The sequence below is a fragment of the Theropithecus gelada genome, chromosome 14 (assembly GCF_003255815.1).
Source record: "Theropithecus gelada isolate Dixy chromosome 14, Tgel_1.0, whole genome shotgun sequence".
Classification (NCBI taxonomy): Eukaryota; Metazoa; Chordata; class Mammalia; order Primates; family Cercopithecidae; genus Theropithecus; species Theropithecus gelada.
The window spans coordinates 64,738,052-64,756,299 of record NC_037682.1 but is presented as its reverse complement, the minus strand read 5'-3'; the positions used below and the strand labels follow the sequence as shown (position 1 = coordinate 64,756,299).

At 40.0% G+C, this 18,248-nt stretch overlaps 1 protein-coding gene and 1 non-coding gene across 5 annotated transcripts in view; both read left to right on the top strand.

Moving 5' to 3' along the window:
* Positions 1–18,248, top strand: part of FCHSD2 (FCH and double SH3 domains 2) — a 318,379-nt gene that overhangs the window by 283,080 nt on the left and 17,051 nt on the right. For all 4 annotated transcript variants that reach the window (XM_025355582.1, XM_025355581.1, XM_025355580.1 and 1 more), the window contains one exon: positions 2,795–2,956. In XM_025355582.1, the coding sequence (XP_025211367.1) occupies positions 2,795–2,956 (162 nt within the window). The remainder of the gene's footprint in view (positions 1–2,794; positions 2,957–18,248) is intronic.
* On the top strand, positions 1,152–1,258 carry LOC112607556. Its single transcript, XR_003115876.1, has one exon. It is a non-coding gene; the product is annotated as a U6 spliceosomal RNA (small nuclear RNA).

The window sequence follows — 18,248 nt, the reverse complement described above, 5'->3', positions numbered from 1 at the left end:
GCAGTCTTTCAAGATTGGTAGAGCCAATCTTGAAAGAATTGGTAGAGCCCGTTCAGTCTTTTCTTGGAAAAGTAGAAGCACAGTTATATAGGATATTTATTCAAAAAAGGTTACTGAACACGTAACAGGAGAATAACGCTGAATGTCAATGCTCAAGTCTTAAAGGAGCCCCCAGTTATATCAAACAGTCATACTTAGTTAAATAGCTAAGTATAATTTAGTGCCTATCACATTGTAATTAGATCTATATGGAGTGCTTTAGGAGCAGAGAAAAAGGAGTTGTTAACTGCCTGAGGAAGGTGGAGAAATACTTAGAAAAATCTTTGTGGAAAGGGTAATATTTGAACAGACTGTCAAAAGATAAGCCACTCACCAGGCATCAAAAAGCAATGAGAAGGCACACAGGCACGCAAGCACATGATGGATCAGAGGAACAGCAAGTGGGACAGTGGGGTGGGAGCATGGGGGTGGGGGGGTGTGGAAAGAAGCAGTAGAAGGAAATAACTCAGCCAAACTGTGAAAGATATTTTTTATTCCTAGTTAAGAATTAGTTAATTCTTTACTCAGTAGATAATCAGGAGTTATGAAAGTTTTTTAACAGGGGAGCAACATGATGAGGTCATTCACAGACTGTAAAAGATGGATTACAGAGGAGAATACAAAGTCCAGGAGACGGGTTAGAAGGCTACTGAAGGCCGGGCGCGGTGGCTCAAGCCTGTAATCCCAGCACTTTGGGAGGCCGAGACGGGCGGATCACGAGGTCAGGAGATCGAGACCATCCTGGCTAACACAGTGAAACCCCGTCTCTACTAAAAAATACAAAAAAAATAGCCGGGCGAGGTGGCGGGCGCCTGTAGTCCCAGCTATAGGGAGGCTGAGGCAGGAGAATGGCCTAAACCTGGGAGGCGGAGCTTGCAGTGAGCTGAGATCCGGCCACTGCACTCCAGCCTGGGAGACAGTGCGAGACTCCCTCTCAAAAAAAAAAAAAAAAAAAAAAAGAAGGCTACTGAAAATGCTGGATTTCAGGATGTTCTGAGGCATCGCCTTACGAACAGGAAAAGGAAGCAGACTTTATCACTCTTGATCTCTTCCTCTTCACGAGTTATATTTGATCTATCATCAATACTGTGCCCTTGTCAAAATGCAAGTATGTGTTCACTTCAATATCACATATACTAAAATTGGAACGATACAGAGAAGATTAGCATGGCTCCTATGCAAGGATGACACTTAAATTCATGAAGCATTCCATACTTTTATTTAAAAAAAAAAAAAAAAGCAAGTATTTCATTGTTAGGATACCCTGATTCTTTTCTTTTGTTCCTGATCTCTGTCTCTCTGCCTCTGTCTCTCTCTCTCTCTCTCTTCTTCCCTCCACCCCCTCCACCCTCTCTTTCCCTTCTTCACTATCTCCCCTCTCTCTCCCCTTCTCTTGCCCTGCTCCAAGTGAAAAATCAGCATCTATGCCAGGGAAGAGTTGCTAGTAAATATCAAGATTGTTCTAATTAATCGATTAGGAAGAACTTGATTAATTTGAAGGGAAAAAAGGCTTGATTTCCTTTTTTTGATAGGGATATAAACAAGAAGTTTATAATAAATGGTAACTTGTCTGGGTGAGGTGGCTCACGCCTGCAATCCCAGCACTTTGGGAGGCTGAAGCAGGTGGATCACCTGAGGTCAGGAGTTCGACACCAGCCTGGCCAACTTGGCAAAACCCCGACTCTACTAAAAATACAGAAATTAGCCAGGTGTGGTGGTACACACCTGTAATCCCAGCTACTTGGGAGGCTGAGGCAGGAGAATTGTTTGAACCTGGAGGCGAAGGTTGCAATGAGCCAAGATCACACCACTGCACTCCAGCCTGGGTGACAGAGTGAGACTCCACCTCAAAAAAATTAAAAATTAAAAAAAAAAAAAGGTAACTTAAAAAATAAAAGCTACATTGCCACAAAGAATACAGTTGTGCAAAAATATGTCTGCATGTGGACAAAGCCTTGAGCATATTTGCCATGTAAGACTGATAGGATCATGTATGATTCTTTTCCTTTTAAGTAATTTCCTTTCGTAACAGTTGTATACTTTCTAGGGTTTTTTGTTTGTTTGTTTTTTTGTTTTGTTTTGTTTTTTTAAATAGAGTCTTGCTCTGTCACCCAGGCTGGAGTGCAGTGGTGTGATCTCCGCTCACTGCAACTTCCCCTTCCTGGGTTGAAGTGATCCTCCCACCTTAGCCTCCCAAGTAGCTGGGACTACAGGCCCATGATACCATGCCTAGCTAATTTTTTTTTTTTCAGCGCTTAAGTTCCAGGATACATGTGCAGAATGTGCAGGTTTGTTATTAGGGTGGTGCAAAAGTAATACTGGAATGTGTGTCATGGTGGTTTGCTGCACAGATCAACCCATCACCTAGCTATTAAGCCCAGCTCCATTAGCTGTTCTTCTTAATGCTCTCTTTCCCCACCCATGATCTCCTCACAGGCCCCAGTGTGTGTTGTTCTCCCCGACTCATGTGTCCATATGTTCTCATTGTTCAGCTCCCACTTATAAGTGAGAGCATGCAGTGTTTGGTTTTCTGTTCCTGTCTTAGTTTGCTGAGGATAATGGCATGCAGCTCCATCCATGGCCCTGCAAAGGACATGATCTCTGTCCTTTTTATGGCTGCATAGTATTCCATGGTGTATATGTACCACATTTTCTTTATCCAGTCGATCATTGATGGTAATTTGGGTTGATTCCTTATCTTTGCTATTGTGAATAATAAAAGCCTTGACTTGTGACCATTTTCTTCGTTCCGTAGATAATTAAATTGAAAGCTGAAGCCCGGCTGGACCTGCTAAAGCAGATCGGTGTTTCTGTGGACACATGGCTAAAGAGTGCCATGAGCCAAGTAATGGAAGAACTGGAAAATGAGCGATGGGCCCGCCCTCCTGCAGTGACCAGTAATGGCACTTTACACTCGGTACGATTTCTTTTCTTGGATATGATAAGTTGATTTTCATTGAAGGATGCTTTGACTCTGTAGCCAAACTTAATAATAGCCAAAATTTTTTAAAAAGATAATAGTTTTCTAGTGGTTTAGGTTTTATTCTTCAACCTATCACTAATTGATTTAAAATTATTGCAGGAAATGAAAGAGAGGAAAAAAATGAGTGTATTTTTTAATGTGTGATGAAGAATATGTTATCACTATTTGGGTTATCAATGCCTATCTACCAAACTCATCCCATTCATAGGGTAAATATGCTTCATGTCTGGAAGTAATAGAATAGAAAACAATCTAGTGTCTCTGAAGTTCTCGGAGGTCATCTTTAGTGAAAATGAAAATAAACATCCAGAGATTTGCACACAATCTTAAGTGAAAGGAATGCTCTTCTTAGTGTATGGGCTTAGTCTGAGGTGACTTCAACTCTTAACAGCTTTCATATTCTCCTTACATAGAGAGAGTGTAGGTGAGTTTGTTTACAGGCAAGGCCAGGACACAGCTTAAGTTTCCTTACTTCAAGTCCAGGGCTTTTTCCACTCTGATGTCATCTGGTTCAACCTTAGTTTTTCATGTTGGAGATCTAAGTACTAGAAAAGTTCAGTGATTTGCCTGATACTACATAGGTGGATATGTGATGCCTTGCTAGTCAGACTAATGTAATTCCTACTGTCACCTCCCCACCCATTACTCTCTGTTATCCTGTTTATTTCCTCAATGGTATTTATTATAGTTTGAACTTGCCTTCTTTATTTGTTTTCTTTTGTTTATTGTTGTTTTCCTCTCTAGAATGTAATTGCCATATCTTCCTGGTTCCCTGCTCTGCACAGCAAAGTGCCTGACACATAGTAGGTACTTAAATATTTTTTGAAGGAAGGAGTGAATGGCTGGATGGCTGAGTAGGTAGTTGGAATAGTAGCAAACTAAAAGCTAAACCTCTAACCTCCCAACTTCCCACTATCTTCATAGTGCCTCTTTAAATGTTGTGCTCTTCAGATATCAGGCAGGCTTGCTAGAGAAACTGGCCAAAATTTTAAAACATTCCTGAAGTTTTTTTACATAGCATTCTGATTTCTAATGAGAATACACTTGCACATTTAAAAAGGATTATGTGTGGGTCTACATTTTAAGGAAAAACAATCTATTGAAGCTTTAATTTCATTTAACTATTAATGTTAATCCAGCTGGAGGGAAAAAGAAACATCACCCACTTGACTTTGGGGTTACAAGCGCTTCCCCAGTTGTTATTAGAACAGAGTTGCTCCGGCCGGGCGTGGTGGCTCACACATATAATCCCAGCACTTTGGGAGGCCGAGGCAGATGGATCACCTGAGGTCAGGAGTTCGAAACCAGCCTGGCCAACATGGTGAAACGCTGTCTCTACTGAAAACACAAAAATTAGCCAGGCATGGTGGCGGACATCTGTAATCCCAGCTACTCGGGAGGCTGAGACAGAAAAATTGCTTGAACCCATGAGGCAGAGGTTGCAGGGAGCTGAAATCATGCCATTGCACTCCAGCCTGGGTGACAAGAGTGAAACTCCATCTCCAAAAAAAAAAAAACAGAACAGAGTTGCTCCATCTCATGGAGTATCTCCTACTATTGCACTTTCTAAAAGTCATAATGCTCATCTACTTCAGATTGTTGTAGAGTTTTTGATGACAGCAAATTCCAGGCCCACTTGCTTTGGGCTTCTACAGCAGGACTGTTTCCAACCAATCAAACCCATGATTTTCCTTCAACTAGCACCTTTTCTAACCAAATCAATTGAGCGGGCACATACCATCTGACTTTGAACTGAGCAGGCGCATACCACCTAACTTTGTACTTACTTCCTGGGCAAACTGAAGATGAACAAAACTTGGTCTCCTTCCTCATAGAGTTTACAAGCTAGGAGACCAGACAGACCTTTATAGATCTTAGTGATACATGGCAGTGTTTGACTGGGCTACTGTGCAGCAAACTTGGAATTGCTTACTTCTAACTCATCTGCACACCTTGGAAAAAGTCACTTCTCTTGGGTTTCCGAAAGAAAGATTAAAAGACTCCGAGATTCCCGCCATCGCCCCCCACCAACCAACTCCAGAATCTTGTGATTCTTTGAAATACTGTCAGAAAAGCTCCATATCAGCTAGAATAGGGAAGAAAGTGTGCCCCATGGAGGATATGTCATTTGGAATAGTCCTTGAAGAATTTTAACGGGAGATAAAGAAGGGCTGTTCTCGTTGTGAAGGAAGGAAATGAAGGAGTTGTGCCTAGCACAGTAGTAGTAAGCATTGAATAAATGAGTGTTTTTGAGACCTGTCCAGAGAAATCACTCATCTAGAGACATATCATATCCTCTGTGAAGGGAGCATTTTGCAGTCCCATCCCACGTTCTTCTCCCTAGTCAATCTTACGAACCTGCATCTTTCAACTGAGAGATTACATTTTGTGGAAGATCTAATAATATAAATAAAGGAGAGACATAGGCACAAAATAGCTTAATGAGGACCCATATTTATTTAATCTGCTTTTAAATAACAGCACTGAAATTATTTAGAGGGGGCTGTATCTCTTCATACTGACAGCTAGCTGGCTAAGGAACATGAAGCAGAAATACACATTCTAGAGGCTAAATTATTTCTTCCATTACAGGTGCCAACAAAACCATTCGTCATCTGGAAAACATGATTAATACTACTGTTAGACATTAATAGTAGTGCAACTGAAAATGCCTTTTGGAAGATAAATGTTTTAAAAAGACACAGACTACTCCCTTATAGAATAAGGAAGGAACTATACTTACTTGGGTATTAACTCTGCCTTCTGTATCATGCTAAGGTACAGAATGTAAGATTGGAAGAAAGGAATTCCAGAGTATAGCAACATTGTTTTTAAAGGAGAACAGTCCACTGACACAGTTACTCAGTTGCAGGTGGCCAGAGCCTGCATGCTGCTTCCCCTGTTAGATTGCTGCCAGTGACCCCATCAGCCTGTTTCACTCGGCCTCCCTTCTCTTGTTGTCGGGTTTCTCTTACTCAAAAGCCATACCAAGATGACAACCTAACTTTTGAAATTATATTAATTCTACAATAGAAAAAGTTATGTAAGCAGATTACTAAAAAATTGGAAAATACAATAAAGAAGAAAATGATTAATAGCTCCATCTTTATAACAGCACAGCTAGCAATTCAGTGTATTTACTTACTCTTTTATTTATTTTTTAATTTACAAAAAATTGTATATATTTATAGCATACAACATAATGTGTATTTTTGTTTGTTTGTGTGGAGACAGTCTCGCTCTATCACCCAGGCTGAAGTGCAGTAGTGCTGTCGATGGCTCACTGCAGCCTCAACCTTTGGGGCTCAATGAATCCTCCTGCCTCAGCCTCCTGAGTAGCTGGGACTACAGGCTCATGCCCCCATGCCCAGCTAATTTTTGTATTTTCACCATGTTGCCCAGGCTAGGCTCATACTCCTAGGCTCAAGCAGTCCACCCACATTGGCCTCCCAAAGTGCTAGTATTACAGGCATGAGCCACCACACCCAGCCCATATTTTTATTCTTTCTGCTCTTTTATTTGTGAGCCACTACACCCACCCTGTTCTTTTATTTCTTGCATTTTCAAACTATAGCCCACAATCTTAACATCACTTCCCTGTTTTCAGCCACTTTCCCCAACTAATGTACAAAGGCAAACTGCCAGTCTACTCTGTTGTACAGCCTCCCTTAGAGTATGAACATCTGCAGAGTTGCATATAAATAAATTCTGACTCTGGTCTTTGTGAGGACCATGCTCAATAACGATGTTGGAGATAAGGGTAAGATAAGGAGTTCCTAAAACTGCTAAGATCATATGCTGTGGCTGGGTCACACAATAGGTATTTATTTAACATTTTAAGAAACTGACAGGCCGGGCGCGGTGGCTCAAGCCTGTAATCCCAGCACTTTGGGAGGCCAAGATGGGCGGATCACGAGGTCAGGAGATCGAGACCATCCTGGCTAACACGGTGAAACCCCGTCTCTACTAAGAAATACAAAAAATAGCCGGGCGAGGTGGCGGGCGCCTGTAGTCCCAGCTACTCGGGAGGCTGAGGCCGGAGAATGGCGTGAACCCGGGAGGCGGAGCTTGCAGTGAGCTGAGATCCGGCCACTGCACTCCAGCCTGGGCTACAGAGCGAGACTCCGTCTCAAAAAAAAAGAAACTGACAAACTGTTTTCCAAAGTGGTTATACCATTTTACAGTCCCATCAATAGGGTACTAGTGTTTCAGTTATTCCACAATCTTGTCAACACTTAGTATAGTCAGTCTTTTTAACTTTAGACATTCTAATAGGTGTGATGTTGTAAATCATTGTCATTTTAATTTCCATTTCCCTGATAATGTTGAGCATCTTTTCATGTGTTTATTTGCATCTGTATATTTTCTTTGGTGAAGTATCTGTTCAAATCTTTGTTTATTTTTTATTAGGTTTGTTTTCTTTTTATTGCATTTTAAGAGTTTATACTCTGAATACAAATCCTTTATCAGATATTTTGATTTATGTAATTTTCTTCTAGTCTGTGGCTTATTTTTTTATTTCCTTAATACCTTTCAAAGGGCACAAATTTTTAATTTTAATGAAGTCCAACCTACCAATTTTTCTTTTATGGATCATATTTTTGGTGTGGTAGCTAAGAAATCTTTGCCTAAAACCAAGGTCATAAAGATTTTCTCCTAGGTTTTCTTCTAGAAGTTTTATAGTTTTAGGTTTTACATTTAAATCTGTAATTCAGCATGAGCTCATCTTTGATTATGGTAAACAGAGTAAGTCAGAGTTCTTTGTCCCTTTTTGGAACTTTTTTTTAACTGTCCTTTCTCCACTGAATTGCCTTTGCATCACTGTCAAAAATCAGTTTTTCAGGCCCGCCTGTATTCCCAACACATTGGGCTAAGTGGGAGGATCTCTTCTGGCCAGGAGTTTGAGATCAGCCTGAGCAACATAGTAGACCCTGTCTCTAAAAAAAGAAAAAAAAAAATTTTCAAGTAGCCAGGCACTGTTGTACATTCTGGCAGTCTTAGCTACTCAGGAGGCTAAGGCAAGAAGATATCTTAAACCCAGAAGTTCAAAGTTACAGTGAACTATGATTATGCCACAGAATTCCAACCTGGGAAGCAGAGCAAGACTTTGTCTCTTTAAAAAAAAAAATTAATCATATATGTATGGGTCTGTTTCTTGACATTTTATTCTGTTCCATTGATCTATTTGTCCAGCTTGATGCCAGTACTACACTGTCTTAATTACTGTAATTTTAGAATAAGTCATGACTTCAGGTGGTGTAAGTCCTCCAACTTTCTTCTTTATCAAAGTTGTTTTGGGTATTCTAGGTCCTTTGCATTTCCATATGAATTTAAAATTGGTTTTCTACCCCAAAAAGCCTATCAGGATTTTTATTAGGATTATGATGACTGTATAGATCAACTGGAAGATAACATTGCCATGTTAACAATATTCAGTTTTCCAATCCATCAATCCATGAACATAATATACTTCTCCATTGCAGTAGGGTTTTTGTAGATGCCCTTTATCATGTTAAAGAAGTTTCTTCTGTTTCTATTTTGTTTGCTAATAGAAATGGATGTTGGATCTTGTCAAATGGTTCTTTTTTAGTCTGCTAATATGATTTAATTGTATTGATGATTTTTCAGATATTAAACCAGCTTCACATTCCTGGTAAACCCCACTTGGGTAATGATATATTATCCTTTTTTTATTTTTATTTTTTTGGAGATGGCATTTCGCTCTTATTGCCCAGGTTGGAGTGTAATGGCGTTATCTCGGCTCACCACAACCTCTGCCTCCCAGGTTCAAGCGATTCTTCTGCCTCAGTCTCCCAAGTAGCTGAGATTATAGGCATATGCCACTATGCCTGGCTAATTTTGTATTTTTTTTTAGTAGAGATGAGGTTTCTTTATGTTGGTCAGGTTGGTCTTGAACTCCCGACCTCAGTTGATCCACCCGCCTCGGCCTCCCAAAGTGCTAGGATTATAGGCATGAGCTACCACGCCCAGCCTATCCTTTCTATATATTGATTGGAACTGGTTTGCTAGGACTCTAATAAGCATGCTTCCATCTCCATTCATTTCCTTGTAGTATTCTTGTCTGATTTTGTTATAATGCTTGTCTCCAAATGATTTGAAAAGTATCCTCTCCTCTTCAAGTTTCTGGAAGCCTTGTGTAGAATTGTGTGGAATTTTGTCTTCCTGAAATGTTTGGTAGAATTTACCAGGGCTGTTATCTGGTCCCGGAGTTTTCTTTTGGAAGTTTTTAAATAACAGACTCCATTTCTTTAGTAGATACAGGGTTATTAAGGTTATCCTTCTTGAGTGAACTTTGGTAAGTTGTCTCTTTTAAGGAATTTGTCCATTCCATCTAAGTGGTCAGATTTATTGGCACAAAGTTGTTTATAATATTCCCTTATGCTTTGATTATCTGGAAAATTAGTAGTGATATCACCTCATTCCTGATATTGGTGGTGTCTCCTCTCTTCTGATCATTCTGCTAGAGGTTTGTTAATTAGATGGATCTCTATGAAGAAACAGCTTTTGATTTTATTGATCTTTCCCTCTTGATCTTTCCCTCTTTTCTATTTTCTTGATTTCTGCTCAGGATTTTATTATTTCCTTTCTTCTGTTCAATTTGGATTTAATTTTCTCCTTTCTAATTTGTAAGGGAGAAACCGAGGTCATTGATTTGAGACTTTTCTTCTTTTTGAATATTGGCATTAAGTGCTAAACATTTCCCTGTAAGTATTGCTTTAGCGTCCATTGCACAAATTCTGATATGTTGTGTTATCATTTTTATCCACTTCAAAATATTTTCCAATTTACTTTTTTTTTTTAAACAGAGTCTTACTCTGTCACCCAGGCTGGAGTGCAGTGACGCAATCTCAGCTGATGGCAACCTCCTCCTTCCGGGTGATTTCTCATGCCTCAGCCTCTCAGCACCACCACGCCCAGCTAATTTTTTGTATTTTTAGTAGAGATGGGGTCACACTATGTTGCCCAGGCTGGTCTTGAACTTCTGAGCTCTAGCAATTCACCCACCTCGCCTCCCAAAGTGCTAGGATTATAGGTGTGAGCCACTGCACCCGGCCTCTAATTTATGTTTTAATTTCTTCTTTTGACTGATGGGTAATTAAAAGTGTGTTACTGAATTTCCAAATATTTGGAGATTTTTCCAGATAGCTTTTTGTTTATTTCTAGTTTATTTCCATTGTAGTCAAATAACATACTTGAATCCTTTTAAACTTTTTGAGCTTTGTTTTGTGACCCAGTATAAAGGTATATCTTGGTAACTGTTACATGTGTTCTTAAAAAAAAAAAGAATGTATATTTTGCTATTGTTAGGGGTTACATTCTATACATGTCAATTAAGTCAAGTTGGTTATAGTATTGTTCTAGTCTTCTAGACTGGAACAAACCTTTTACGGGTCCATGGCCTGTTAGGAACTGAACCACACAGCAAGAGATGAGTGGCCCCAGAGGGAGCATTACTGCTTGAGCTCCGCCTCCTGTCAGATCAGCAGCAGCATTAGATTCTCAGAGAAGCATAAACCCTATTGTGAACTTCACATGTGAGGGATCTAAATTGGACCCTCCTTATGAGAATCTAATACCTGCTCATCTGAGATGGAACAGTTTCATCCTGAAACCTTCCCTCATGGTGCCCCAAGGGTCTGGTCCATGGAAAAATTGTCTTCCGTGAAACTGGTTCCTGGTGCCTAAAAGACTGGGGACAGCTATTCTATATCCTTACTAATCTTAATACTCTACTGGGTGCCCTGTGCCTTATGAGGTTTTTACTCTTTTAGGAGGGAGCAGGAGTTATTCTCAGACCTGTGTGAGTTCTGAGGATTATTTTTTCTAATCCTTTTTCGTGCTTCTAGCCCTAGCTTTGGGTAATTTCTTCACATATATGTACTGACCAGTACTCAGCCAAAGCCTTGAGGAGGACCCTCTACAGATTTCCTAAATTCTGTGCATCTCTCTCTTCTTCATTACAGTCCCCCCTTATCTGTGGGGGATACATTTCAAGACCTCCAGTGCATGCCTGAAATCGCAGATAGTACCGAACCCTATGTATGCTGTGTTTTTCCCTATACATACATAGCTATCATAAAGTGAATTTATAAATGAGGCACAGTAAGAGATTAACAACACTAACTAGTAATAAAATAGAATACTATAACAATATGCCAGCAGCACTACTCTGGTGCTTTGGGGCCAGTATTAAGTAAAATAAGGGCTACTTGAACACAAGCACCGTGGTATGGTGACAGTCAATCGGGATAACCGAGATGGCCACTAAATGACTAATGGGTAAGTAGCTTACATAGCTTGCATATACTTGACAAAGGGGTGATTCACATCTGGGGAGACAGAGTGAATCACTGTAAAATTTCATGAAGCTGCTCAGAATGGCACACAATTCAAAACGTATGACTTGTTTATTTCTGGAACTTTCCACTTAATATTTTTGCATCATGGTTGACTGGGTAACTGGCACCATGGAAAGCCAAACCACGGATAAGGGGAGACTGCTATATTCCACATCCTGAGCTGTCTCCACTTTGGCTTTACTAAATTCCCAGTTTCATCTCCTCTGTTCAGGGAGATCACGATCATGTGCCTGGGTTTCTTCTCCCTGTGTCATAGCCTAGAAACGTTCTTCATACAGTATGTTGTGGGAGTTGTTTGTTTCCCATCCCCCAGGGATCACTGTCCTTCATGAGTGATGCCCAGTGTCTTGAAAACTGTTCTTTCATATATTTTGAACAGTTTTTCAGTTATTTCTGACAGGAGGTTAAATCTGATCCCTGATACTCTATCTTGCCTGGAAGCACAAATCCATTTTCCTGATATTGTTAGCATCATCTTTTTCTTAATTTTTATTTTAAGTTCAGGGATATAATTGCAGGTTTGTTACATAGGTAAACTTGTGTTTTGGGGGGGTTGTACAGATTATTTCATCACCCAGGTATTAAGTCTCATACCCATTAGTTATTTTTCCTGATCCTCTCCCTCCTTCCACCCTCCACCCTCTGAAAGGCCCCAGTGTCTGTTGATCCCCTCTATGTGTCCATATTCTAATCATTTAGCTTCCACTTCAAGTGAGAACATGCAGTGTTTGGTCTTCTGTTCCTGTGTTAGTTTGCTAAGGATAATGGCCTCCACCTCCATCCATGTCCCTCCAAAGGACATGATCTCATTCTTTTTTATGGCTGCATAGTATTCCATGGTGTATATGTACCACATTTTCCTTATCCAGTCTACCATTGATGGGCATTTAGGTTGATTTCATGTCTTTGCTATCGTGAACAATGCTGCAGTGAACATACGTGTGTATGTGTCTTTATAATAGAATGATTTATATTCCTTTGGTTAACATCATCTTTGATAACTTACTCATGTTGTATTTGGAGTAATGTCCACTGTGATCACTTCTCTGTCCAATGGAGATGAGAGGTTCTATTAGTAAATATTGAGGAGCTGCCTTCCTCTGTGTTAGGTATTACCAGATTCTTTATCTGGATTCTCCCTTCCTCGTAAAAACAAAAGCTAATGCTTTATTAAGTACCTCCTATGCACCAAACACGTGTTAGGATTTTAAATATTTTACTTCATTTAATCTTTATGCTAATCCTGTGAAGAAGTAATTGTCTTCATTAGAGAGACAAGGTCACTGAAATTGAGGAGTTTAATAATTTGCCCAAGGTCACACAACAAGTGACACATTCAGCATTCAAACCCAAGTTGGCCAGACCCCAAGACTCTGCTTTTTACCTCATGATTGTGCCATGAAGCTGAGCCCCTCAGAGGTGTTTTTGCTAAGTACAAGAAGATGGCTCCCAAAATCAACTCAAAAAGATCATCTTGCCTGCCTCTGCAATAAGAGTAAGCATTTTGGCCGGGCACGGTGGCTCACACCTGTAATCCAAGCACTTTGGGAGGCCAAGGCAGGTGGATCATCTGAGGTCAGGAGTTCAAGACCAGCCTGACCAACATAGTGAAACCCCATCTCTACTAAAAAAAAAAAAAAAATACAAAAATTAGCTGGGTGTGGTGGTGCACACCTGTAGTCCTAGCTACTCGGGAGGCTGAGGCAGGAGGATAATTTGAACCCGAGAGGCAGAGGTTGCAGTGAGCCAAGATCACACCATTACACTCCAGCCTGGGTGACAAGAGTGAAACTCCGTCTCAAAAAAAAAAAAAAAAGAGCAAGCATTTTACATCTAAGAAAGGAAAAATGTTAGTATGACTAGAAAGAATAGTTTTGATTGAAGTTCTGTCAAGGGACAGGAAGAAAAGGGGATGAGAGAGCAGTCCTTAAGAGACAGAGGAAGCATGTGATTTTAGAAATGCTGGGTCAAGAAAACAGTGTAACAGTTCAGTTAAGAGAGTGGAATTGGAAAAAGGAAGAAATTATTCTGAGATGACATGCTTTGGAAAGCAGCTAGAGCAACACAGAAGCATATGACAGTGACCCCTACTGCTGGCACTGCAACCTTATTGCCTTCCATGGGAATCCAAAAATCAACTCCAAATAAAGGAGGAAAAAAGGAATGTTTAGTATCAACCAGGTTGCCAAGATAAAATGTTTTGGATTGATTCCCAGTGCCAAAGCGCAGTACATGTATATTTTTGGAAACTTGTTCTACCCACATTTTTATAAATATATGGGTGTTTTGTTTTGTTTTGTAGTACCCACTGTTTTTTTTAAATGCCTGTAACCTTCCCTAGAATATGAAGGCAATGTCTTCTAAGTATATATAATATGTTTAAAGTTAATTTTATGGCAGTTTCTAGCATGATTCTTTTATGTGGCACAATGCCCTGTTGGAAAACAATAGAATCATAAGTCTGTGATTTTGAATATTTTGCTCCTATTGAGTGACAAAAGACTCAATATGATGTGAGACTGTTTTGCCACCGACCTGACTGATGATAGATGAATAATTTGTAAGACATAGCACAGGATTTCCTCACTCAGCTGTGGAGAATTTTCAATAAAGTTATCAATGAGAATATTTCAGCAGCTTTGAAATGGTGGCAATAAATATGTCAGGAAAAATGTATAATTTCTTATCCTGGAACTCTCCACAATTCTGTAGAATTGTTTCCCTTTATTTTTAGTTGACATAATATTTATACATATTTATGGGATACAGAAGGGCATTTTGATACATGTATACAGTGCTATAGAATTTTATTAGGGAAACAGTGGTTAAGAGGAGAGTCACTTTTAAAACTTTAGTGATAGTTACTCAAGAGAAAGCCCTTTAATTCATGAAAAAGTAGAACTTGACAGCTAGGCAGCCTGTACTTTTAGACTCATCGTATCCCGGGAAGTCTTCCCTGACTCCTCTCCAGTGGCCTCTTCCGCATTCCCAGGGCCATGCACTTGGCCTCTCCTTTTAGTATCCTTCACTCTGGATTGTGAACCACTGGAAGGAGACACTGTGTCCTTCGTTTTCTATTTTCGTCAAAGAGGCTAGCATAGTTTTCTACATACAGTAGATATTTGATACTTTAATTAATTTAATGGCTGTTCTATGAAGGCCAATCCTGCCTGTCCATTCTTTGTAACCTTAAATGTGTAAACATTGGTGTTTTTGTATGTTTGAATATGGGAAAAAGCATCCAAATAAGTGCTTGTGTGCAGCAAGCAAGAAACAAATATTTGAGGCTGTTTGTCTATTAGGTTTTTAATTTAAAAAGTAAAACATGTATTCTAATAATTCAAAGAGTATAGATGTATATAAAAAGTAAGTCAGTCATTTCCTCAATTTTCCAGTCTTTATTCTTCTCATTCTGCCTTCCCCTGTCAGATATGTATGCTGATATAAATATTATTTATATTCAATATATCACGGACAGTGCTCTAAGTGCCTATGGATCTAACTCATTTTTTACACTCAATGTCATTTCAATTAATAGATGCCTTTTAGCTATGATGGGTAATATACCTTGAAACTGGGTTAAAAAATTATTTTCCTTGTGTTACATTTCAGAAGGGAGTGTGCCTTTCATGTTTGTTCATGTGTATGGTAACATATACAAATATACCATTTTAAGTATAAGTTTAGTGGCATTAAGTACATTCACATGGTTGTGGAACCATCCCCACCATCCATTCATCTCCAGAACTCTTTTTTTTTTTTTTTGAGACGGAGTCTCACCCTGTCACCCAGGCTGGAGTACAGTGAAAGTGGCATGATCTTGGCTCACTGCAACCTCCACCTCCTGGGTTCAGGTGATTCTCCTGCCTCAGCCTCCTGAGCAGCTGGGATTATAGGCACCTGCCACCACCCCCAGCAAATTTTGGTCTTTTTTTTTTTTTTTTTTTTTTTTTTTTGAGACAGAGTTTCGCTCTTGTTGCCCAGGCAAGATGGAATGCAATGGCACGATCTCAGCTCACCGCAACCTTCGCCTCCCAGGTTCAAGCGATTCTCCTGCCTCAGCCTCCCGAGTAGCTGGGATTATAGGCATGCGCCACCATGCCAGGCTAATTTTGTATTTTTAGTAGAGATGGGGTTTCTCCATGTTGGTTAGACTGGTCTCGAACTCCCGACCTCAGGTGGACTGCCTGCCTCGGCCTACCAAAGTGCGGGGATTACAGGTGTGAGCCACCGTGCCTGGCCTAATTTTTGTATTTTTAGGAGAGATAGGGTTTCACCATGTTGACCAGGCTGGTCTCGAACTCCTGACCGTACATGATCTGCCTGCCTCAGCCTCCCAAAGTGCTGGGATTATAGGCATGAGCCACCCCGCCTGGCCCATCTCCAGGATTCTTTTCATCTATCTAAAGTAAAACTCTCTGCCCATTAAGCAATAACTCCCCATCATGCAGCCTCTGACAATCACCATTCTGCTTTCTGTCTCTATGAATTTGACTGCTCTAGGAACCTCATATAAATGAAATCAGAGTATTTTATCTTTTTGTGACTGGCTTATTCCACTTAGCATAATGGCCTCAAAGATCACCCATGTTCTGTGTAGCATGTGTCAAAATTTCCCTCCTTTTTAAGACTGAATAAACTGGGCATGGTGGCATGTGCCTGTAGTCCCAGCTACTTGGGGGGCTGAAGTAGGAGGATCCCTTGCATCCAGGAGTTCAAAGCTGCAATGAGCTATGATCACACCATTGCACTCCAGCTTGGGCAGCAGAGTGAGACCCTGTCTCTAACCAGATAGATAGATAGACAGACAGACAATAATATTCCATTGTATGTATATATGCCACATTTTTATTTGGTTTGTGATATATACCTACATTTTACTTATCCATTCATCTCTCAGTGGACACTTGAGTTGCTTCTACCTTTTGTGAATAATGTGGCTGTGAACATTGGTTTACAAATATCTGTTCAGGTCTGTGCTTTCTGTTCTTTTGGGTATATACCCAAAATGGCATTGCTGAATTATGTGGTAATTCTGTGTTTAATTTATTGAAGAAACATGTTACTGTTTTTCCATAGCAGCTGTACCATTTTACATCCCCACCAGCAGTGTATAAAGGTTCCAGTTTTTCCACATCCTTGTCAACACTTGTTATTTTCTCTGTGTGTGTGTGTGTGTGTGTGTGTGTGTGTGTGTGTGTGTGTATGAGATAGCATCCTAATGGGTATGAAATGGTATCTCATTGTGGTTTTGATTTGCATTTCCCTAATCATTAGTGATGTTGAGCTATTTTCATGTGGTTATTGGCTATTTATATATTTTCTTTGGAAAGATATCTCTTCAAACCTTTTGCCCATTTTTAATTGGATTATTTGTTTTTGGTGGTCAGTTTTAGGGATTCTTTATATATTCTGGATATTAATCCCTTTTAAGATATATGACTTGCAAATACCTTATCCCATTCTGTGGGTTGCCTTTTCACTCTATTGTTCTTTGATGCATACATATTTTTTATTTTGATAAGGTTCAATGTATCTGTTTTTTTCTTTTGTTGCCTATGCTTTTGGCATCATATTTTAAAAAATCATTGAGGTCGGGGGTGGGGATTGCCTGAGCTCAGGAGTTCGAGACCAGCCTGAGCAACACTGTAAAACCCCGTCTCTACTGAAATACAAAAGACTAGCTGGGTGTGGCGGTGTGCGCCTATAGTTCCAGCTACTTGGGAGGCTGAGGCAGGAGAATTGCTTGAACCCAGTAGGCAGAGGTTGCAGTGAGTCAAGATCGCGCCACTACACTCCAGCCTGGGCAACAGAGCAAGATTCTGTCTCCAAAAAAATCATTGCCAAATCCACTGTCATAAAGTGTTTACCCTATGTTTTCTTTTAAAGTTTCATAGGTTTAGGTCTTTGATCCATTTAATTTTTTCTGTGTATTATATAAGGTGAGATTTCAACTTCATTCTTTTGCATATGGGTAGCCAATTCTTCCAGCAACATTTGTTGAAAAACTATCCTTTCCTCCACTGAGTGGTCTTGGCATCCTTGTTGAAAATTATTTAATCATGTACGTGAAGGTTTATTTCTGGTTTTTCTAGTCTCGAACTCTTTTTTTAAAAAACTTTTAAGTGCAAGGGTACATAGGCAGGTTTGTTACATAGGTAAACTCGTGTCATGGGGGTTTGTTTTACAAATTGTTTCACTACCCAGGTACTAAGCCTAGTACCCAATAGTTATTTTTTCTAATCCTCTCCTTCCTCCCACCTTCTGCCTTCAAGTAGGCCTCAGTGTCTGTTGTTCCCCTCTTTGTGTCCATGAGTGCCCATCATTTAGCTCCCACTTACTAGTAAGAACATGCAGTATTTGGTTTTCTCTTCCTGTATTAGTTTGTTAAGGATAATGGCCACCAGTTCCATCCATGTTCCTGCAGAAGACATCATTCTTTTTTGTGGCTGCATAGTATTTCATGGTATATATGTACCACATTTTCTTTATTCAACTTGTCATTGATGACTATTTAGGTTGATTCCATGTCTTTGCTAGTATAAATAGTGCTTCAATGAATATACACGTGCATGTGTGCATGTGTCTTTTTTTTTTTTTTTTTTTTTTTAAGACAGTCTTGCTCTGCTGCCCAGGCTGCAGTGCACTGGCACAATCTTGACTCACTGCAACCTTTGCCTCACAGGTTCAAGCAATTCTTGTGCCTTAGCCTCCTGAATAGCTGGGATTACAGGCACACACCACCAGGCCTGGTTAATTTTTGTATTTTTAGTAGAGACAGGGTTTCGCCATTTTGGCACCACCCACTTTAGCCTCCCAAAGTGCTAGGATTACAGGCATGAGCC